This window comes from Poecilia formosa, unplaced genomic scaffold (genome assembly GCF_000485575.1).
Source record: "Poecilia formosa unplaced genomic scaffold, Poecilia_formosa-5.1.2 Scaffold3, whole genome shotgun sequence".
Lineage (NCBI taxonomy): Eukaryota > Metazoa > Chordata > Actinopteri > Cyprinodontiformes > Poeciliidae > Poecilia > Poecilia formosa.
In genome coordinates, this window is record NW_006799942.1 from 6671251 (window position 1) to 6694159 (window position 22909).

The 22909-nt window shown below is 39.2% G+C and overlaps 2 protein-coding genes and 1 long non-coding RNA gene across 3 annotated transcripts; 1 reads left to right on the forward strand and 2 right to left on the reverse strand.

Moving 5' to 3' along the window:
- Nucleotides 1–220: 220 nt before the first annotated feature.
- Nucleotides 221–1997, reverse strand: LOC107836872 (uncharacterized). Its single transcript, XR_001662848.1, has 2 exons — nt 1303–1997; nt 221–1082 (listed from the first exon to the last, which is right to left on the reverse strand). It is a non-coding gene; the product is annotated as an uncharacterized LOC107836872 (long non-coding RNA).
- A 7085-nt stretch (nt 1998–9082) lies between these two features.
- LOC103141778 (sialidase-3-like) lies at nt 9083–14444 on the reverse strand. Its single transcript, XM_007557547.2, has 3 exons — nt 14353–14444; nt 13949–14188; nt 9083–13313 (listed from the first exon to the last, which is right to left on the reverse strand). The coding sequence occupies exons 2-3, from the start codon at nt 14171–14173 to the stop codon at nt 12306–12308; spliced, it is 1233 nt and encodes a 410-aa protein (XP_007557609.1). The 5' UTR covers nt 14174–14188; nt 14353–14444; the 3' UTR covers nt 9083–12305.
- Nucleotides 14445–14803: 359 nt separating this feature from the next.
- On the forward strand, nt 14804–21782 carry xrra1 (X-ray radiation resistance associated 1). Its single transcript, XM_016674373.1, has 18 exons — nt 14804–15014; nt 15089–15219; nt 16360–16505; nt 16594–16659; nt 16747–16819; nt 16903–17000; nt 17528–17676; nt 18110–18214; nt 18290–18390; nt 18812–18939; nt 19010–19103; nt 19187–19263; nt 19864–19870; nt 20055–20194; nt 20294–20426; nt 20549–20664; nt 20786–20891; nt 21069–21782. The coding sequence occupies exons 1-18, from the start codon at nt 14818–14820 to the stop codon at nt 21212–21214; spliced, it is 2013 nt and encodes a 670-aa protein (XP_016529859.1). The 5' UTR covers nt 14804–14817; the 3' UTR covers nt 21215–21782.
- The last annotated feature ends 1127 nt before the right edge of the window (nt 21783–22909 follow it).

Genomic DNA, 22909 nt, shown 5'->3' on the forward strand with positions numbered 1-22909 from the left:
TCACTTTAAAAAAATGCAAACAGATATTATTAGTGGGTGCAGTTTATGAAGACTTTCCCAGCCCTGCTGCTTTCCCAGAAGTCTTTTTGCCTCCTCTGTTTGTAAACTGTGCGCATGTCCCTTTAAGAGAGAATTAGCCCCAGTCGGGCGTAAATGTGGCATGGCTTTTATGGCTTATGTAGATTTGCAGTGCCCTTGTAAGCCAATGTTTTGTTTTTTGTTTTTTTTTTCTTTTTTTTACTCGAATAGTCCTGCAGTTTGATCCAACACCCTGCTGCTGGGGCCTCGCTTTAACGAGTCCCCGCAATCCTGGGACATGGCCGTGTCCATCTGACCTTTGACCTATACCCTTTGTATTGTCTTGAACTGTACAGGAAAGTGCAGGCGAAAAGTGTCAATACTGTAAAGACTGTACTAAAATAAAAGGTTTGCGGTAGCTGAAGAGTGGGAAGGCGACAGCTCTGGACACACTGTGGTAAAAATGTACTTTTCCAACCGTAGGAGAAAAAAAAGTTTATTTAATATGACACAAAGAGCCCCAGGGTAAGAATTAGCAAATGTATTTTTTCTTCATTTTTTTTTCTTGAAATTTAAAATATATCTTCTCTGCTCAAATTTCTTGAGAGTACGACTTCTGTATCCCTTTGACTCTTACACACACACACACACATTTTCTTTGCTCTTCTTCTTTGTACTGAGTTTATTTCCAAATGGCGTAAAGATTTACTCATTTAGTAATCTTTCAAAAAGAACAGAGCAACATTAAATTAAATACAAGCAGCTGTTCTGGCTAACACAATGCTTTTTTCTTTTCTCGATAAGCTCTAATTTAACCCAATTTTTTCTTTGAACAGAGGAAACGAATGAGAAATTACAAAATTATTGTTTTTACAGCACAAAGTCTTCATGACTACCTTCAGATGCTCCTTGCATGTTGGCATGTTTCTCTTCTAAAGCCCCTGGAAACATTTTAAAGTCTAAAACAACACTATTTAAAATAAAAATCTAGTGGGTTCCTGTTGAGCCTTTCAGCTGAATAATGACCTAAAGCATCTGAGCATAGAAAAGGATCAGCGTTCTTCCTTGGCCATCTTCAGCTTTCACGGCTAAAACCTGAAGAAAATCTACAGATGATCTCTGCAGGTTTTGCAAAGTTGAATCTCTATTGGCGTGTGGCATCAACAAAGTACTAAACGTGTGTCTATTGTTTCAGCAGGTTTAACAGGAAGTGAAAAGGATGAACAACAATCAAACAAATATTAATATCCTGATTAGGTCGATAGGTTATGTTCTCACGAAAACCGACATGGTTTTTTCATGTTAAAACCTAAAAACGTAAAGCAAAGATGAGGGATTAGAAGTAAAATCTCGTGTTTTTAGGTTTTTGTGACCCTGAGAAGCTGGACAGGAAGAACGGTATCGACCCAGACCCGGGAGTCACACAGAGAGAAGCTGGCCTTGCTCTACTTCTGAATCACTTCAGTAAAAACGTTTATTCATGAACTTTAGCTTGTTTATTAGAAGTCAGCAGCCTAATCACTAAAATATTTCAGATTCTTTTCAAGTTTTTTTGTTTTTTTTTTGGATGATATCAAGCAAAACAAACACCTGCAGGTTTCTGCTTCCTCTAACTGAGCCAGACTGATAACATTCAGAGCACAGTGCATTCCTCTGAAGCTCACCAAATCGGTTTTCTCCATTTCTGCCCAAACCGAGAGTTTGGTTCCAGGCGGAGCTGCAGAACTGGCTGAAATAATCCCTCGACTCCGCGTAACATTTCAAATGAAACAGTCAGACAATAAGCAGCTGAAATACTTGGAACATGTGACATTCATGCCTATTTTTCATAAAGTAAAACCAGACTGTTTTATTTTTGACCTCCCTAAAGTTTATTTCTTGAAAGAGAAATTTCATCAATTAGTTTTGTTGTACATTTTTAGTTCTAATATTCACTAAAAACAGCTTTATTGTCCAGAATAAAATAAAAAATATATATATATCTTACAAAAACCCAAATCCCCCCAAAAAATAACTGTGATAGGATTGAGAAAAAAAGGTGGAAAAAAACTTAACTATCTTCAACAGACCGTCTGTTATGCAACGATGAACAAGTGGGAGAAAGTGTTCAGGACATTTGAAAAGTACAGAACAAAATAATTAGCAACCAGTAAAAGGTTATTTTATGCAAATTTAAATAATTTCCTTCAGCATGACCCACAGAAAGGTCCGTTTAGTAAATCCATCATGTTACCAAAATGAAAATGTGTGTGCTGGCTCTATGTTGTTTAAAAAAAAAAAAAGCTTTGTAGAAAATATTAACTGAATATGATAATATGTACTTACTGAACGTGAAGCATTATTGCGCTGGAGTTCACTGACAACTGAACTTTGTTTCATTTAAAGCGTAAAACACAGGAAACACACTCGTTCTACTTAAATTGTCATAGCTGGCTTACCTTTTTGTCGTGAATGTTTTAGTGAAATCCTAAAAGCGTTTACATCCCCACCGACACATTTCTGAGTCGGAACATTTGTTGTGTTTCTGTAAACTAGTGGAAACATAAATATTACATCTGGGCAGCTGGAGTCAGTGGGAACAGTGGTCATCTTTTATTCAGAAGGCCGGGATTGTTTTCCCGGCCCGAATATGGTGCAAATATGTCATAATAGTTTAATTACAAAAGTTAGTTAGATAAGGAATGCACAGTTCCTTTCACAAGTGTTCATACTGCTTGAACCTTTTCAGAATTTGTGGCGTTACGACTACAAAGTACGTTTTAAGGTTTTATGTGAAAAGAAAATGCAAGTTGTGCTAATATATAAATAAAGTTAAAGAGAAACACATTCTCCCAACCAAGCCTGAAAACTCGTTTTGTTTCCAGGTGTTGGACTGAAAACAGTGAGTTTTCAGAAGAACGCTCTGGGAGACTTTATTAGTTTTTAACCCAACCCTGCTTTAAAGTCCTGATATTACACGCCGACTATTAAGTAGCTGACTTCTGAAATGAATTAGTTGCGCTGAATTTTATTTAGAAGCATCAAAGTAAAGGAGGTAGAGCATAAATACATCTCACTTTTATTAATTTTTAAACTATGCATCATTTTCTTCCATTTTAAAATCATGCAGTATTTTGTATTGGTTTATCACATGAACAATATGTAATGTGACAGATGTGGAAAAAGCTCAAGGTTTACTAATACGTTTTCAAAACTATCAGTAAAATCTTAAAATGTGAGTAAGTGGCTTACATTTAAATACAGATTCTGAACACCATATTACATTTTTGTTTCCATAAGTTACAGACTTGGAAGCAGGTTTGGACGATTCCGATTGTTAAAAACAGAGAGTACTTCCAAACAATTCAATTCAAGCCTTTAAGAAAATCTTAATTTAAGCCAGTGCTTGTCCTCTTGTACCCATGATTCAAGGAGCCAAAAGTTTTTCCTCAGGTGAGCCACCAGGACTCTGAAATGGACAATGCAGAACCACGGCGGTGTGTCCAGCCTGTGTCTGTGCCGGGACGCCACGCGCGCTTACGGCAAACAGAAAACATCTGTGACGCCGACACTTACAAGCCTCACTGTGACTGGGATCCCCAGTGCCATCGGAGCAGCAGATGAAGCATATGTGCTGAGAAAACGATGACTCCCTCACCGCCTAACAGCATCGTAGACAAACAGGTTTTGCTACATGATTCATCCTTTGCATGAGGAATGAGGTTGGACAATGTGAGAAAAAAAACACACACACACACACAGAGAGAGAGAGAGAGAGCGAAGAAGCAGGCAGCCGGCTGATAAGCACATCTGAGATCTACAAGCTCCCACATCTAATAAACCACTCTTCGTACTATCCTTAGGTGTTGTCTCTCTGCCAGGTAAGGGATTATTTTTTGCGATCAGACAGTGTAATGAAATCCAGAGCAGATTGTAGCTGCTGCTGTCAAACCAAGGGCACAGACAGATTCTGCAATTTCCTTACAGCTAGATTTTTTTAGAGCAAGATAAACCAAGCTGAGAGAGCACCTGAGAATTTACCCAATTTATATAAAACAAGAAAAAAATCTGCTGTCCAGAATTACAGACCACTATTCTCTGTTGCTTTTTGAAGATTAAAACTGAAATGTTGAGATTCTCATTTTCTGCAAGTAAACGCAGAAATAAGAGAAAATCTCACTTTATGTGGGCAATGAAGTGGAAAAAAGTTTTAAGTGACATCAAAAAAAAGGCTTTGAGCTTTATAAAGGATTCGTCATTACAAAGCCACTACCTCCCATTAGGATGTAGACACATCCTAACGTACATGTTTTTCTTAGTGTGAGCAGAGAAAGCTTGGAGGTAATTTATCTTAAAATGAATCTCTACATTTAGTCTCTTCTCTAATGTGTTTTTCCTTGATGTGTCCCCAAAGCCTGCACATCTGCCGAGTGCCATTCAATTCCCCAGATGGATTCACGACGAGTCTGCAGCACCGACTCAGCCTCTGCTCACAGCTGAGGGAATGAAACCCCGTATGAACAAAAATCTACATCTATAAAAATCTGTATATAACCTGTATCTGATTTTAGAACAATGGACCTGCATGTTGTTCATGTCAGAATTACAAATGTTTCCAGATTCAGTGTTTATTAAGATCATTAAACTGATTTCTACAGAATAAATGTAAAAGTTCACCACAGATTTAAGGGACCCGACTGAAAACCTCCCAGTTATTCCACCAAATATTGATTTCTGAACTCTTCATGAGTTAAAACATTAGTTTTGTTGTTTCTTAATGAATATGAACTTGCTTTCCTTGCATTATTTGAGGTCTGAACGCACTGCGTCTTTTTCCTTATTTTCACCATTTCTCATTTTCTGCAAATAAATACATTTTTGCTTGAAACTTCAGAGACATGTTGTCAGTCATTCATAGAATAAAAGAACAACGTTCATTTCACTCAAACATATACCTATAAAGAGTAAAATCAGAGAAACTGATCACATTAAGCTTCCCAAACTGAATGTTGTTATAAATATTTTAGAGATGTCTTGTGAAAATAATTGGCAAATGGGTGGATTTTTTTGTGAATAATTAGTTATTCACAGTGAATCCATAAATACAGAACCACTGTAAAGTCATAATACCTGCTCAAACAACAAAACCTTAAAATGTATTTGATTTTTTTTTACTAAAACAATTTTAAAAAGTACATAAAATACACAGTCTGATGCTTCGCTATAATCAGCAGCTGTGACGTCTCGCTGGTTTTCAAATGAATTTCTATCATCAGTGCAACAACATCAAGAAAAACAAAGGACAAAACATGAACCAATTGCTCACAAGTTAATTTTATTTTCTACTAAAACACACATCCCATGCAGGTTTTTAATCACTTTTCACAACAGCGAAGAGAAACACAACAAAACGACCTGGAGGCATTTTGCCTCACGACAATAGGCAAATGAGATGTTAAGGTCGGTACAGTATTTTGTTTTGTGCAAATTCTGAGTGGCTTCTACGAACAAGTGAGTCTCCGTCCGCCGTCACGAGTTTTTACTGCAGAGAACCGAGCTTATTCAATCACAGTCCTGCACATATTTACAAATTCAGTCTGAAGAAAAAAAAAAAAAGGCCTGTTCACAAAATCAGGTTAGATGTGCAAGGAATGAATAAAGTATTGCTTTAGAAATAAATATTAAAGCTCAATGAATTTATTTTTATCTGGTGTGATCAGCTGAAATTAGCATATTAGAGACGTTCATGTGTTTGGTTTCAAATAATAAAACCGTTTAGCCAGTCGCCACTGATGCAAATATAAGCAGCATTTACATTTTGGCAAAAAATTNTGATAGGATTGAGAAAAAAAGGTGGAAAAAAAACTTAACTATCTTCAACAGACCGTCTGTTATGCAACGATGAACAAGTGGGAGAAAGTGTTCAGGACATTTGAAAAGTACAGAACAAAATAATTAGCAACCAGTAAAAGGTTATTTTATGCAAATTTAAATAATTTCCTTCAGCATGACCCACAGAAAGGTCCGTTTAGTAAATCCATCATGTTACCAAAATGAAAACGTGTGTGCTGGCTCTATGTTGTTTAAAAAAAAAAAAAGCTTTGTAGAAAATATTAACTGAATATGATAATATGTACTTACTGAACGTGAAGCATTATTGCACTGGAGTTCACTGACAACTGAACTTTGTTTCATTTAAAGCGTAAAACACAGGAAACACACTCGTTCTACTTAAATTGTCATAGCTGGCTTACCTTTTTGTCGTGAATGTTTTAGTGAAATCCTAAAAGCGTTTACATCCCCACCGACACATTTCTGAGTCGGAACATTTGTTGTGTTTCTGTAAACTAGTGGAAACATAAATATTACATCTGGGCAGCTGGAGTCAGTGGGAACAGTGGTCATCTTTTATTCAGAAGGCCGGGATTGTTTTCCCGGCCCGAATATGGTGCAAATATGTCATAATAGTTTAATTACAAAAGTTAGTTAGATAAGGAATGCACAGTTCCTTTCACAAGTGTTCATACTGCTTGAACCTTTTCAGAATTTGTGGCGTTACGACTACAAAGTACGTTTTAAGGTTTTATGTGAAAAGAAAATGCAAGTTGTGCTAATATATAAATAAAGTTAAAGAGAAACACATTCTCCCAACCAAGCCTGAAAACTCGTTTCGTTTTCAGGTGTTGGACTGAAAACAGTGAGTTTTCAGAAGAACGCTCTGGGAGACTTTATTAGTTTTTAACCCAACCCTGCTTTAAAGTCCTGATATTACACGCCGACTATTAAGTAGCTGACTTCTGAAATGAAATAGTTGCGCTGAATTTTATTTAGAAGCATCAAAGTAAAGGAGGTAGAGCATAAATACATCTCACTTTTATTAATTTTTAAACTATGCATCATTTTCTTCCATTTTAAAATCATGCAGTATTTTGTATTGGTTTATCACATGAACAATATGTAATGTGACAGATGTGGAAAAAGCTCAAGGTTTACTAATACGTTTTCAAAACTATCAGTAAAATCTTAAAATGTGACTAAGTGGCTTACATTTAAATACAGATTCTGAACACCATATTACATTTTTGTTTCCATAAGTTACAGACTTGGAAGCAGGTTTGGACGATTCCGATTGTTAAAAACAGAGAGTACTTCCAAACAATTCAATTCAAGCCTTTAAGAAAATCTTAATTTAAGCCAGTGCTTGTCCTCTTGTACCCATGACTCAAAGAGCCAAAAGTTTTTCCTCAGGTGAGCCACCAGGAGAACCACGGCGGAGTGTCCGGCACTATCTGTGCCAGGACGCCACGCGCGCTTACGGCAAACAGAAAACATCTGTGACGCCGACACTTACAAGCCTCACTGTGACTGGGATCCCCAGTGCCATCGGAGCAGCAGATGAAGCATATGTGCTGAGAAAACGATGACTCCCTCACCGCCTAACAGCATCGGTAGACAAACAGGTTTTGCTACATGATTCATCCTTTGCATGAGGAATGAGGTTGGACAATGTGAGAAAAAAAACACACACACACACACAGAGAGAGAGAGAGAGAGCGAAGAAGCAGGCAGCCGGCTGATAAGCACATCTGAGATCTACAAGCTCCCACATCTAATAAACCACTCTTCGTACTATCCTTAGGTGTTGTCTCTCTGCCAGGTAAGGGATTATTTTTTGCGATCAGACAGTGTAATGAAATCCAGAGCAGATTGTAGCTGCTGCTGTCAAACTAAGGGCACAGACAGATTCTGCAATTTCCTTACAGCTAGATTTTTTTAGAGCAAGATAAACCAAGCTGAGAGAGCACCTGAGAATTTACCCAATTTATATAAAACAAGAAAAAAATCTGCTGTCCAGAATTACAGACCACTATTCTCTGTTGCTTTTTGAAGATTAAAACTGAAATGTTGAGATTCTCATTTTCTGCAAGTAAACGCAGAAATAAGAGAAAATCTCACTTTATGTGGGCAATGAAGTGGAAAAAAGTTTTAAGTGACATCAAAAAAAAGGCTTTGAGCTTTATAAAGGATTCGTCATTACAAAGCCACTACCTCCCATTAGGATGTAGACACATCCTAACGTACATGTTTTTCTTAGTGTGAGCAGAGAAAGCGTGGAGGTAATTTATCTTAAAATGAATCTCTACATTTAGTCTCTTCTCTAATGTGTTTTTCCTTGATGTGTCCCCAAAGCCTGCACATCTGCCGAGTGCCATTCAATTCCCCAGATGGATTCACGACGAGTCTGCAGCACCGACTCAGCCTCTGCTCACAGCTGAGGGAATGAAACCCCGTATGAACAAAAATCTACATCTATAAAAATCTGTATATAACCTGTATCTGATTTTAGAACAATGGACCTGCATGTTGTTCATGTCAGAATTACAAATGTTTCCAGATTCAGTGTTTATTAAGATCATTAAACTGATTTCTACAGAATAAATGTAAAAGTTCACCACAGATTTAAGGGACCCGACTGAAAACCTCCCAGTTATTCCACCAAATATTGATTTCTGAACTCTTCATGAGTTAAAACATTAGTTTTGTTGTTTCTTAATGAATATGAACTTGCTTTCCTTGCATTATTTGAGGTCTGAACGCACTGCGTCTTTTTCCTTATTTTCACCATTTCTCATTTTCTGCAAATAAATACATTTTTGCTTGAAACTTCAGAGACATGTTGTCAGTCATTCATAGAATAAAAGAACAACGTTCATTTTACTCAAACATATACCTATAAAGAGTAAAATCAGAGAAACTGATCACATTAAGCTTCCCAAACTGAATGTTATAAATATTTTAGAGATGTCTTGTGAAAATAATTGGCAAATGGGTGGATTTTTTTGTGAATAATTAGTTATTCACAGTGAATCCATAAATACAGAACCACTGTAAAGTCATAATACCTGCTCAAACAACAAAACCTTAAAATGTATTTGATTTTTTTTTACTAAAACAATTTTAAAAAGTACATAAAATACACAGTCTGATGCTTCGCTATAATCAGCAGCTGTGACGTCTCGCTGGTTTTCAAATGAATTTCTATCATCAGTGCAACAACATCAAGAAAAACAAAGGACAAAACATGAACCAATTGCTCACAAGTTAATTTTATTTTCTACTAAAACACACATCCCATGCAGGTTTTTAATCACTTTTCACAACAGCGAAGAGAAACACAACAAAACGACCTGGAGGCATTTTGCCTCACGACAATAGGCAAATGAGATGTTAAGGTCGGTACAGTATTTTGTTTTGTGCAAATTCTGAGTGGCTTCTACGAACAAGTGAGTCTCCGTCTGCTGTCACGAGTTTTCACTGCAGAGAACCGAGCTTATTCAATCACAGTCCTGCACATATTTACAAATTCAGTCTGAAGAAAAAAAAAAAAAGGCCTGTTCACAAAATCAGGTTAGATGTGCAAGGAATGAATAAAGTATTGCTTTAGAAATAAATATTAAAGCTCAATGAATTTATTTTTATCTGGTGTGATCAGCTGAAATTAGCATATTAGAGACGTTCATGTGTTTGGTTTCAAATAATAAAACCGTTTAGCCAGTCGCCACTGATGCAAATATAAGCAGCATTTACATTTTGGCAAAAAATTAAAAAAAATGGTACCATTGAGATTTTTGCTTTTTGGCAACGTCATAAATAAGCAGCACTTAATTCTTCTATGTCAAATTAGAGACATAGAAGTTTTTCCCTGTCAGTCGTGACCATAAATAATCCCAGCTGAAGGCAGTTCGTCATCAAGAATAACAACTATAACTTTAAAATAATGGTTGGAATTACATTTTAGCCTAAATCACAGTAATAATTACAATAAGCTGGCAAATAAACTTATTTTTTAAGATTTATTCTAATGAATGAAAGTCAAATTGTTGGCATTTCACGCAGATTGAACTGAATTGTTGCTGTGAATAATTTTCCAGAATAAAAATTACCCATAACTAAAATCACATTTGGTCATCACAGTACTGAGGGCCTCTCTGAAGTTTATCCAATCTCTTTTTTTAACAATCGCCAGATTATCAATATGATGTCAGCGCTAATAAAGAATATAAGTAAAATTCATCACTGCTCTCGTTCTGGTTGGTAGATTCTTCCAATTCCTCCAGTCAAGTTGCGTTTTGGGCCCTTAAAGAGGCTGTACAACAGCATGCAGGATGTTCAATAGCTCACATTTGACGCATCAATCCTGTCATAGTTTCTGTTGTGGGAAATTATTCTCCACTGTTCTATACTTTCACACCTTCCCAGTATATCTGATGTGATTTTTAAATAAATAAACCATCCTACATGTACAGCTAGAATTAACTTTCAAGACTTTTTACACATCTTTTATGAGGCGTACTAATAAATATTGAGAAAGCTTTAAATATTCTGATTTCAGACCAAACTGTAGTAGTTACATTTTCTAACCACTCACATATCCAGTTTCTACTAACGCAGTTTAAGTGCAACTGTGAGCCATTTTTGACCACGACAGTCTTTAACTCACATGTAAATAGTCTATTATTCCTGTGCAGTACAGCTGAAACTATAAAATACACGTTATCATATCATTTTGATGTACAAAGATAAAGAATCCATTCATTTCTTTCTTATCTGTTAATAATTCTTCTCAGTGGAAGTGCAACACCTAAAAAAAAATGAATTTCAGCAGTTCTTCACTGGCTCCATGTAAAAATTCATGACAGAGTTTCAAACGCTTAAAGGGCAGATATAATATTTTATGAGAAAAATAATTATCGCATATTATTGTTTTAAAGTAGATTAAAAAAATTAACAGCGCTGTAGTTACATGTCTTAAAAACAGAAAGTGAGTACAATAGGTGGATGATGAGGCGTCATCTGTTTGTTTCATGCACACAAAAAAACATTAAAAAAAAACTCATGGTGAGTGGAGTTTGAGAGTTTATCAGATAAAAAAGTGCTTTTTACTACTTACATGTTCTGTCACAGAGCAAAACTTCTACTGACAGAGAAAAACAGCTCTCTCCCTCTAAACTGCATTTTCAGTCAATAATCAGCTTAAGATCCCAACGCTTTTTTTTCCTCTGTGTCTGAGCTAAATGAACACGCGTCTCACTGCAGCGTCAGACTGAGTGTCTATCAGTAGCTTAACTTCCCCTCCCTCTGCCACATGACTTTAGGGACAGAGCAACTGCTAACTGTAGTGATTATTCACTACCGTGGAGTACTGAAAATACAACACGGAGCGCTTAAATCCATGCTTAGGGTGCTGGTTTATTAGGTTTCCTAGCTCTCCCAGATTATCTGGAATATACATCTTTCCTTTATAAGCTGAAATTCAAGCTAGTAGCTATTTTGTTGATCAATAACTTTCAGTTGTGTTCTCACAGCTGCCAAGTGATCAGCGTCTTCCCTGGGGAGGTTTTTTTTTTCTTTTCTTTTTTTTTTTAAATATTTCCTTAAAGAACATAAAAATTATATCTCATGGGCTAAAAGCCAGGACATAATTGGAAAGAAAAAATAGTGTAAAAAAGATGACATATGCTCTTTACAGCTTCATTATACTTAAACAATTGTACGAAGGAGTACCTCACTTTCCGAGTGACAATCTAAAATAAGACTGAGTCCAAGAGCTCAGCTGAATGAGCTGCTTCAATAAAAAAATAAAATAAAATAAAAAACAACTCACATATGTGGTTCAGCACGTTTGGTCTCTTCAGTAATGAACTGCATGTCAGATGCACATGTTTACCTCCCCTCTCCTATTTTATTGACAGCTGTATGACCCTCCCTGTGACCTTCACAGGCAATCCACTGACGACGCTGCTGCACAGCTTCCATATAAAACAATACAGCAGAAGGCATATGTGAATTAGAGTATACTAAATGTAAAGGAGAGGACTGTATGGAGGGAAATCTGCGGACTAGTTTGCAAGGCCCCCTATGATCTTCATAAGAAAATAAAGAGGTAGGCTAACTTTGCTGAGAAGAAAAAGTGACACTTCAATAAGATGCTGGAACGGCTTTGAAGTGCTCATCAAACATGCAACACACAATACCAGCTTTAAAAATGACACTGCAAACACAGCATGCGTAAATGAACCACAAAACCTATTAAAAACAACCCTATGCTGATGCATAATTATAATAAGACTTACTTCACTCAAGGAGACCAGAAAGCACATGACTCATGCATGCATCACTATCTCCAGAATGTAAAACGGTAGTAAACACAGATGAATGTTACAGCACGGCACGTCAGGGGTGTTTTGATTGGATTTCTTCTAGTGGTGGGATAATATAAGGAGATCTCTGTCAATAACAGGCCAAATTCAGACCATCTTCTTCTCTTTCTTATCACCCGTCTGCATGACGTCGTTGAGGGAAAAGGTCATGAAGGCAATTTGCTCCAGTTCGCTTTCCTTCCCGCACTCCATCAGGCAGGAGAACTGATCCTTGTCCACATTGTAGGCCAGGTCCGAGTAACCGCTCGGCCCCCTGTGGATGATCCTGGGCCGGTCCCACCCGGACGAGTGCAAGGGGGATCGGTTCAAGTACACGCCCATGTCCCGCCGGTCGGACTTGTTGGTCGGGTGCATGAACAGGAGCCAGGTTTGAGTGTCTGGTGAGAGGAGCGACGTGCCGCAGGCCTTGCTCTCGGCGTCGTCGTTGGGGACGAATTCGGGCGCGGGGAAGCCGATGACGCTGCCCTGGCAACCCGAGGGCTGCTCGACGAGCTCCCTGGCCATGTGGGGCTTATCAAAGTAGACGCCGCTGTTTTCGCTCAGGGCTTCACACCTGTGGCCGCCTGTGTGCCGGGCGTTGCAGTAAAGGTGGCTCCTTCCCTCGTGGTCGATGATCTCCGCCATTTCGCATTCGCATGACTTCTTTTGAAGCATCTTCCCGATACGCCACGTCTGTCCCAAGTCCTCGCTGTATATCGACAGCGCGCGTGGGCACACCGTACAAGGAAGTGGGTAAGAACAGCATCTGTACGGGATGTAGTAGGCGTACGCAGGAATGATCAGCCTGCCGTTCTCCAACTGAACGCCGTGGCCAGGCCCGACCGCGAAAGTGGCCCATTTGTGTATGGCTTCCCCGATCACACTCTCTGTAAGGTCCATCGCTTGACTCCAGGTTTGCCCGTCGTCGCTGCTGCTCACGCAGCAAAGACGGGCCTTGTTCTTACCTGTCACAATCTGCTTTATTTCTGTGGTGTGTTCCCATATGCAGATGAAAAAGAGGAAGAGCGTCTTGCTGTTTTTCTCATACACAGGGCAGGGATTCATTGTGCGGTGGTTTGGCAGAAATGCAGTCGAAATCTCCTGACTCGACGACCACTGAAGAAGAAGAAGAAGAAGAAGAAGAAACTAACTTTTATTAGCAGCTTTATGCATAGGAAAGAAACCAAAGTCTTGGAAGAAAGTGGAAGACGTGGAAGAAAGTGCTCAGAGATGACCAAAACTGAACCATCTACAATCAACATGCAAACCAGTATTTTGTGGCAGAAATCTGACATTGAACGTTGGCTTAGACACATCGTCCCCACAGCAGCAAACAATGGAACCAGCATCGTGCTTTAGAGATGCTTTCCTTTAGCAGAGAAACAGCAGAACTAGAATTGATGGGAAGATAAGTTGAGCTAAATAAAAGGGATAAATCGTGGCAAAAGACTCATCTGCTGGAGGTTCACCTTCCAGCAGACAGACATTACACTAGGATAATCTTGATAAAATTTTATTGACGCGTTAGAATGACCTAGTCAAAGTCCACACCTCATTCCAGAGCTGAGATTTCCTAGCAAGATTTGAACGTTTCTGTCCTCCAAACAATCTGACTGAGTCTGAGCTATATCAATTGAAAACCTTTTTATCATTTTCCTGTTGGTCTATCTCACTGAATCGTTTAAAGTTTGTTTTTGCAACGAAAAATGAGAGAAAAGACGTGTTGCGTATGAATACAAAGGTGTAACAACCTGAACAGATCCATCCTCTTGTAGCAATCCTCTTCTCATAACCAGACGTTTGGCGTCGTAGTCATGAAAGGAGGTTCTTTTCTCTGCAAAGGCGAGGAATGTGTGACAATGCCTCAGGTAGAGCAGAGCTGGAATCCTGTATGTGATCCCACATGATTCCCTCTCAAACAAAGTTGTTTTAGGGGGCTCCTCGACGCTCACACCTTTCGATGATTTGTTCCCCATGGCGGATTAGAGTTCCTGCAACAGAAATATTTCACACGCACAGCAGTCTTTTAGAATCTTGCAGCAACAACCTTTGACAGAAGCTCAGCCTCGCAGGAAGAGTTCACACTCCAGTGCTTCCTCCTCACGCACAGACACGTCGCAGAGCGTAAACACCGAGCAGGCAGCGGAGCCCTTACCTTCACCTGTCGCTCTTGACCTGCCTCTAGCCTCGGCTCGGCGTTACAAAGTCCATTTGGCTGCGAAACCAGGAACCTATGATGTTCACGACAGTGATGGTGAAGGTTCATGCAGAAACTAAGACGGCAACGAAGCGAGAAGTACATTGACAGTCACTTCCGGGATTGCTCTGAATGTGACGTCGAGTTTAAATGGACGCGTGAGGTTTTCGGTTTGTGTTTATTTTGTTAACGCAGTGGAGGCGACGTTTAAGCGTTGCTAACAATGACAACAACAACTGAAGCCACCTGGTTGGGGAAAAAATCAGTAACGAGGAAATAAATTTTACATTTATTTATCAAATATTGCTGCACATACCCGCTTTCCGTTAAATTGATGTGGACGGGTAAATCTTAACAATTTAGCTACTCTTTGATGAGTCTTTCTTCCGCATGTAAACCTTTTTTGCTACCGCCACCTGCTGGATGAGAGGACACATTCTCCCATTTCAGTCTGTTGCTAGGATACAGAGCGCTACACTACTCAGCATAAACTATACCGAGACATCCGGTAGCTTTAAAAACAGGCGTAAAAAGTTGTTTGACCTCAGGAAAACGGGAAGACTTTACCTAACACATTTTCTACAGCCAGGAGACCACAAAAAGGAAGGAAAGAAAGTAAGGTAATTAAGTCATATTACTTAGCTGCTCGAAAGCAACACAATGTTTTTGATTTTATGATTGCATGACTCTGCAGTTTGCTAAGAAAACAGGAAAAACACAAGGACAGGATCTGGATTTCCTTAAATAAAGAGAAGGAACACACAAGACCAGAGCAACAGAAGAACAAGAACGTACAGAAAAGGATGAAGAAGACTCCTAGGAAAGGTGAAAACAATAATATTATTTCTTTTATTATTATTTATTTATTTTTAAAAACTGCTATGATGACCAGAGTATGCTTCACACATTCTGTCTAGCATTCAAATAAGCAAATGAGAAAATAGCAATGTCATGTGACTGCACAGTGGCGCATTTGGGTGCTGCCTGGGAGCAAGAAGGAAAACATTCAGTAGCCTTAAAAGATCTTAAAAAGCAACACATTATGTCTCAATTTAAAGACAAAATTGTACATCTTTCAGTGAGGAAAAGATTACAAAGCCATGTCTGAGGTTTTGGCAAGGGTGTAACAGTGACCCGTCCAGAAAGAACCCAGTAATTGTTGAATGGTTGCGATTCAACAATAACCAAGAGACTGGGGAGAAATGGTGTCTGTGGGAGAGTTTCAAGACAAAAACCACCAATACAAGCCACATAAAAGCCTGTCACATATTTCCAAAGAACATCTCAATGTTGATCCCAAAAAACTTTGAGAAAATACTGATGATACGGCCTAAATAAGTTGCCACTTTGACTGAATTGACCTTAAACTTAAGCACAATTATGTGTTGAAGGGACTATGTAGCACAACAATGGTGTGAAGTACAGCAGCAAATCGACCTCTTAATGAACCCAGAGTGAAAGCTTTGGTGTGGTTTAGTCAAAGTCAAGATCAAGTGTGGCTCATTTTAAGCAATCTCTTGGACCAAAAGTCCTCCTCAGCAAAATTAAACACTTGTTACCAGTTTTCACAAAAAGCTGATGGTAGCCGTTATAATGACTAGGGAGCTGTAGTTTTGAACCTAATGGAAACATTTAAAGCTGCTTTTTGTATTCACTCAGGTTATCTCCTTCAACTAATATCAACAACTATTTGATGATTTCAAACAAGGTGTAGGACTTCTGTCAGTACAAAAAACATCCACCAGCCTGGATCAGAAAATGTTTCTCAGTAATTTTTAAAGGTTCAACAAAAATATTTAGATGTTGTTGGAGGAATAAAAGGTTGTTCAGGGTCACTTCCGATATGTTACCGACTAATTTTACAGTGTTTTTTAATTCTTAATGTTGCATAGATTCAAATTTTTGAAAATAAAAAAAATATCTGTATCTAAGTTTTGTTTTTTGTTTTTTTTCTCCAACTTGTAGAAGCCAGTTATGGGCTTATCACACACATACAACCAAAACAGCAGAAGAACAAGAGCAAGCGGATATTGACGAAAACGCCTCAAACGAAAGGCGCAAACAAGGACGCTGATGCTCCAGTTCAGACCACATTACATGGACACTTATTGGTGAGAAACAGTAGCATGTCACTGTTTATATAATTTAAAATTGCTGCACTGATCATAGTTAGTTTTTTGTCTTCATCTGTATCTCCAGTTACACTCTGTACATAAGCCGTCCCACCTCTGCTCTCTCAACATCAGTGAGCAAAATCTGACTTCTGTAAGATTGTATTTTATTTTTTTACACTTTGCATTTGATCTTCTGTTAGTGACGACGACGACTAAACAATCCCCTGAACTCACACAGGTTGAGCCAGAAGAGCTGAGGGACTTTGTAAATGTAGCCTACGTCGATGCGTCTGATAACTTCCTCTCTTTAGGTGACTCATTTCACACTGATTCGTCTTCAGGTTGATTTTCTTCCTTTTCTGTTCGCCGTCTAAATCCCGGTCGTCCTCTGCAGGATCATTCAGCTGCTTCACGTCTTTGAGAGAACTCGATCTGACTTTCAATAGAATCAAAAACATGGATTTTGATGTTGCTGACTTCCCTCATTTAGAGGTAAGATCGCCTTACATGCAATCTGGAGATGTGGAAAAATAATCATTGACGGTAAAAGTATTCAAGTCTTTTTGACTTCTTCACATTTTGTATTGATACAACCACAAACTCCAATTTATTGTAATAGATGAACATGAATTTGTGCATAATGGCATTTTATTTACCTTTATGCAAAATGCTACGTGTGATGAAAAATAAACTACACTTAACCCTGAAAAAAGTGAAAAATGACAGCATCATCCTGTGCAGATGCCTTTTTCTCAACAGGCATAGTCAAAGTCCAGAACTGAATCTAATTGAGGATCTTGATAAATAAAATTTTCAGATGCTTGTCTGAAAATAGCTCAGAGTTTGAGCTATTTTTTGACACAATTCAGTGTCCATCCATCCACCCATCCAGTCAAAGCTGGTAGGGAAATACTAAAAAAAAAAACCTACATAGATCAAAGGTTGTGGTTTTAAAGAGACAAACCGAGAAGGTTTTAGGATGTGAACATTCCTAATGCAATGTGCTTTAATTCCCACAGGTCTTAAATTTGTCCTTCAACCTCTTATCAGCCGAGGTTTTACTCCTGTTAGGTCAGTTTCCACGTCTTAAAACTCTTCATCTGACCGGAAATCAGCTCAAGAGTCTTCCTCCCAATTTTGGTCCCTCACACAGCGACCGGCCTGACATGTAAGAACATCAGAAACAAAAAAGTCTATTTATTATAACTAAATGTTCCTGTCTAAATTTGATCACGTCGTGAATTTGCTGTTTTTTTTGCTGACTGCTCTGCAGCATGTTATTCTGTCAACACTGACATCCTTTTATGCCAAAAATCTAAAAATAAATCCACTCTGGCAATATTTTTCAACCCCGCACACTGAACATACTAGTAAACTGGCCACAACCTCTGAAGTAGTTTTAAATCTGACCAAAAGGTGGCGCACAAGTGCACCAAATTTCTATTTCGACTCTGATACGCTTTGAAACTGCTCAGACTTGACACTACCAACCTTCTTGTCTACATTATTTAAATTTACTGTTTATTGTTAATGTGGGCATAAATAAATCTTACAACAGAAACAAATTGTGAACATTTTTCTTTTTGTTTTTGTGCTTGCAGGCTGTCTGAAGAGGGAGCCAAACCGTTTGAGGCTCTTGAAGTCCTGATGCTTGACGAAAACAGACTGACCTCTAGTGTCTTCTACAGCCTTACCAACCTGAAGAGGTTCAGTGTTTGTTATTTTATACCTGATGCAAACTCCTCTTGTCATCTACTGATGTTGGTGTACACTGTGCACAGGCTGAAGCATCTAAACCTAGAGGATAACTGTATCACAGAAATACCTTGTAAGGAAGTGATGGAGAGTTCAGAACCTGCTTTGAGGGAAGACGAAGAGGAAGGTAAAGAGTGCAATTCTCAATCCATGAGATTAGGAGATTGATTTTTATCAGCATCATCATCATCATCCACTCTATGACTGTGAGGAGGATAAACACAATCCTTTGTCTGGTTTTCTTTTGTTTTTACGTTGTAACTAATTTATGGTAAAATACCAGCAGCTGTGGTTGCCAGAACGTTACCACATTTATGCGGTAAAATTCTGGCAAGTTGCTCAACCCATAACTTAAATATGTAACAAACAAATTACAAAAGTTATTTTCATAGGTATTGCAACATGTCTCAAGCTATTTTGAAATATCAGTGGAGCGCACCTTGGACACATCACCGGTCAATCACACAAAAACAACAAAACTTAAAACGTGGATGGTGCTGAATCATTCAAAGAAGTCAGAAAAATCTCACAATGTCTCCCCTTTTTAGACATTGAGTCTAAAATCGACCACCGCATTCAGATGATGGAGATGCTTCAGGCGTTCAGGGAGGACGGCTGCAGGCGTCCCGGTGTGTTTCTGCCTGAGCTTCAGTGCCTCAATCTGGCCAACAACGAGGTGAGCGACGTGCCGGCGTTTCAAACCGTCTCTGGTCGTCGGCCAGGTCTCATCAGCGTTCTGCCGTCAGATCGCCTCAGAGGAAGCCGTGGCTGCTGCTGCTCTTTTCCCAAAGCTCTGCGAATTGGATATTGGCTGCAACCCTGTGACCGCACGGAGCGGAAGTATTCCTGCGTTCTGGCAGACAGTTGTCGAAGGCGGTTGTTGGATTGCTCAAATTCACTCTCGTGTTTTTGTTTGAACCCAGGAGAAACGTCTTTACTGACTTATTTCCTTCAAGACAAGCTTGGGATAAAGATAAAGAGAAAGAAGCATGAAGATTTTCAGGTGTGTGTTTATCCAGGACGGGAGGCGGGGGTGTGTTCTGCATTGACAGGAACGTTGAATATTTGGATTCATGAAGACAGACTGACTTTTTTTTTTTTTACTTTTCATCATGTTACAACCACACATTTCAATGCACTGTATTGAAAATTAAGTTCAAATAAACATCTGAAAAGTGCGGCATGTATTTGTGTTCAGCCCACTTGAGTTTGTGCGTCATAGACGACTGTCACTGAAATATCACCGTTTCTCCCAGCTTCATACAGAAACAACCTATGTCCGTTTTTCTTCTCATCTCGAGCTTTGCAACAATTTCTCAATTAGATTTAGGTCTGAACTTGGACTAGGCCGTTCTGAGACAATTCACACCGTTCCATTACAGCTCTGGCTTCATTCCAGGGGTTGTCGTCCTTCACTTTGGCCCAAACTGAAGTTTTTTGCAGCCTCTATCACTTCTCTAACTTCTTCCATTGCCTAATCTAAATCCATTCATCTTCCCATCAGTTATGTTTTGTACTCAACAATCCTGTAAACCTGAATTCAGCTGTTGCTGGTACTTTGTGTCTTTGTCCTTAATCATGGTTCTAAGAGGGGCTGGATGCAAAACGTGTGACATACTTTCCACATTCATATTTGTCAAGATGTCTTAAATCCATGTTTCAATTTCCCTCCACTTCACAACATTTGCTGGAAGATCTTATTAAAACTGAGTAAGCTGTGCTGCGGTTAATGGCTGAGACATGATTGCGTTTATGGACTATGAGCAGCAGATGCATAATGATTGATTTTCTTTTTCCCACTGAAGCCATTTGAGTCGGACTCGACGTCTGAGAGACTCTTTCAGGACAACAAAAGAACAACGAGTGATCCGAGAACAATACAGCCCGAGGGCAAGAGTCAGGAAAACACAAAACTCTTCTTCATTACTCAGGTTTGTGCATATTTGCTGTTTAAGAGTTCAAATTCTTAAGCTCCCGGTGGGTTATGTCAAATGACTTCCCCTTCTCACGTTTTCCTGTTGTGTTAACAGTCAGAAGATGAAGCCGAGCAGCTTCAGCTGGCTTCTCTGTCGACTCAGGACGAATCTGCAGAAGACGGAGCCCGTCCGGGACGACCCATATGCTACGACGTGATAATGGATGTAGAACCACTTCCCAACATCGGTGTGCAGGGACGGATACGGTTCCCTCTGCAGCTGTGTGATATCTTGAGAAAACAAAACTCTGACCATACATTCACCCCGGAGGGAATCGTCATGCGCCTTTTGCTCTTTTCCTTTCGACAGGAATCCAGACAGCTGTTCGGATGCTGGATCAAACACTGAGGAATCTGAACATCTACAGAGACTCCAAACCCAGGCTTGATAGCATCCAGACGCCGTACACAGAAATGAAAAAGAGGGTTTGATTTTCCTTTTCTTTTCTTTTTGCCACAGATAATCTCTTCACATGCACGTCGATGCTTCCAAGGCTGTAAAAGAAATACCAACGTGCTGTTCCCTTCTTCTGCTTTTCTGGAGCAGATAAAGGAGCTGCCACCTCTGAGACCAATAATGCAGCCGGTCCAAAGAGTTGAGGAGCTGATCAAGGAAATAAAAGATAGTAGAGCAGCCAAAGTTGTTTCCTTAGGTATCTTCTGAGTTCTCGACATATTTTAGCATCCGTTGCAGTTTAACGTTCACACAGCCGCCTCCTGCCAATAAGACGTACTTCCTGCCTTATTTGAAGAAGTGTTGATATTATGGTGGCAGAAATAACTTACCCAATTCAATCTCACTTTATTATTGATGTGTCTTTTCTGTGCAGGCAGCGTTTTGCACAACAGAGCAGCAAACAGTAAGGACTACAGGGAAGCTCTGTTTCTGCTGAGGAACATGAAGAAAACACACAGGATGGTCCATGACAGAACAATGGAACAAGAAGCCAGACTGCAGTTTGAACTTCCACATTAATACATGCTTTGTTGATGCAGTAGCTTCTTTTTTATATATATATAATTTTTGACCAGATCTGGACCCTGACACCGTTGCTGTGAGTGGAGTGCAGTAAAATCAATCTCACATCATAGACAACAAGTCATGTTGAGCTTTTATTTATGTTTGATTTAGCAGCAAGTAGATTCTGATCTGTTAACAAGAGACCCTGAGAACGAAAGCCATAGATTTCATCCAGAGAATCACAGTTCCAGGTTGATCTGTAGAGAAAATGTGTCTGCAGTTGTGACTTCATCTGCAGAAAATGTATTTATCTTAAGCTGTCTTTCTCTGACGGTTCGGGGCAGCTGCCTGCACCACATCTGCGATCGCAGTTAGTCCTCTAAATGTGCATTATATGCATCGAGCAGAACTCACTTTGGCCAGAGCTGCTTTTTATTTCTCGCAGCGCGAGTTCAATTTGTAAGCTTTGATGCATTTCTCGAATCGTGGCAAAACGGAAAAGGCCTTCCTTCGAGGTCTGCAGACTCATTCGAGTTGATTCTAATCTGGTATTTGTTATGATTAAAATGTCTTGTTGGTTGTATATTATCCTCTCTAACCTAATTATTTACAGCCCGTGTTATCAGGAAGGAGCACAAGCACTCTGGAGCTGGAAGAGCTCGAGACTTTGAACAGACCTCTGCGCAGCTCAGTATGATTTATGATTCACATTACCGAAACAATTCCACTTTGGGTTCTGGAAAATTAACAAAGACGCCTTACGACTACAAAAAAACCAAAACCTCATGCGTCTTGTTGCAACAGCCATTGATTGCAGCTATCTGAGATTTCCAGTCGTGTTCTGCTCGCGCTGTTCGCTCGCTCGTTTGATTTCACGGCTCTGTTGCTCATATGATTTCCATTATTTGTCTTCTGAGCAGCTTGCAGATGTGGAATGCACATCCAGCCTCAGCGGGATGAATCAGCTCGCAGCGTCGGGACACTTCAAGTGGGGAGTTTTGCATGTTTACGTTCATATCGGGGATATTTATCTCCTCCTGTTTGCAATGAATAATAAATGAGCTGCAAACACAAAGTAAACTTTAAGATAAAGTGTCCATCACCCAATCAGGCGCATCAGTTCACCTCAGTTTGGAAACGTCTCATAAGTTGTCAGTCAAATTCATACGACCAAAAGCTTGAATTATGTTTTTTTTACTAAAAACTAAACTAAAAATCTAAGCACAAAGTCTAAAATGATTTATTTAAAGTCACTATTGTCCTGAAATTAAAGAAAAAAGGGACATAATGAGGACAAATGTTTGAAATTCTCAGCCGTAAACTGTTTATTGAGGATGAGTCAAACTAAAAATGAAAACCTCTGCGTTTGTACCTCTGATTCTGGGAATAAAAAGAAGGTTTATTTGGACTTTTATGACATATTTTAACCTAAGAAGGTTGGTTTAAAAGGCAGGGAGAGGGGCTCTCCCGCTCTCCTGCGGTTTGAGCTCGTTATTGGTAAATTTACTGTGAATGAGGAGAGTCATCGAGCCGCAGACACCAGGCGCTCCTGTCCACAGGAGATCCCATTTTCACTCATTTATTTCAACATTTTGATTCTAAAACCACTCAAGGAAAAGCCATTTGAGAAAACGCTCACGAACAAGATGCATTTGTTCCCCACACAGTGAGTCCAGCTCATAACACAATCTACAAGACAAACAAGCTGTC

What these genes read in the sequence shown, in the direction of transcription:
- LOC103141778 (XM_007557547.2), bottom strand. Translation starts at nt 14,173, where the DNA reads ATGGGGAACAAATCATCGAAAGGTGTGAGCGTCGAGGAGCCCCCTAAA. An exon ending in AAGAGGATGGATCTGTTCAG is followed by an intron (nt 13,314 to 13,948) that starts GTTGTTACACCT and finishes CTTCTTCTTCAG; the next exon opens with TGGTCGTCGAGTCAGGAGAT.
- xrra1 (XM_016674373.1), top strand. Translation starts at nt 14,818, where the DNA reads ATGAGAGGACACATTCTCCCATTTCAGTCTGTTGCTAGGATACAGAGC. An exon ending in TGATAACTTCCTCTCTTTAG is followed by an intron (nt 16,820 to 16,902) that starts GTGACTCATTTC and finishes CGTCCTCTGCAG; the next exon opens with GATCATTCAGCTGCTTCACG. An exon ending in CACAGCGACCGGCCTGACAT is followed by an intron (nt 17,677 to 18,109) that starts GTAAGAACATCA and finishes TTGTGCTTGCAG; the next exon opens with GCTGTCTGAAGAGGGAGCCA.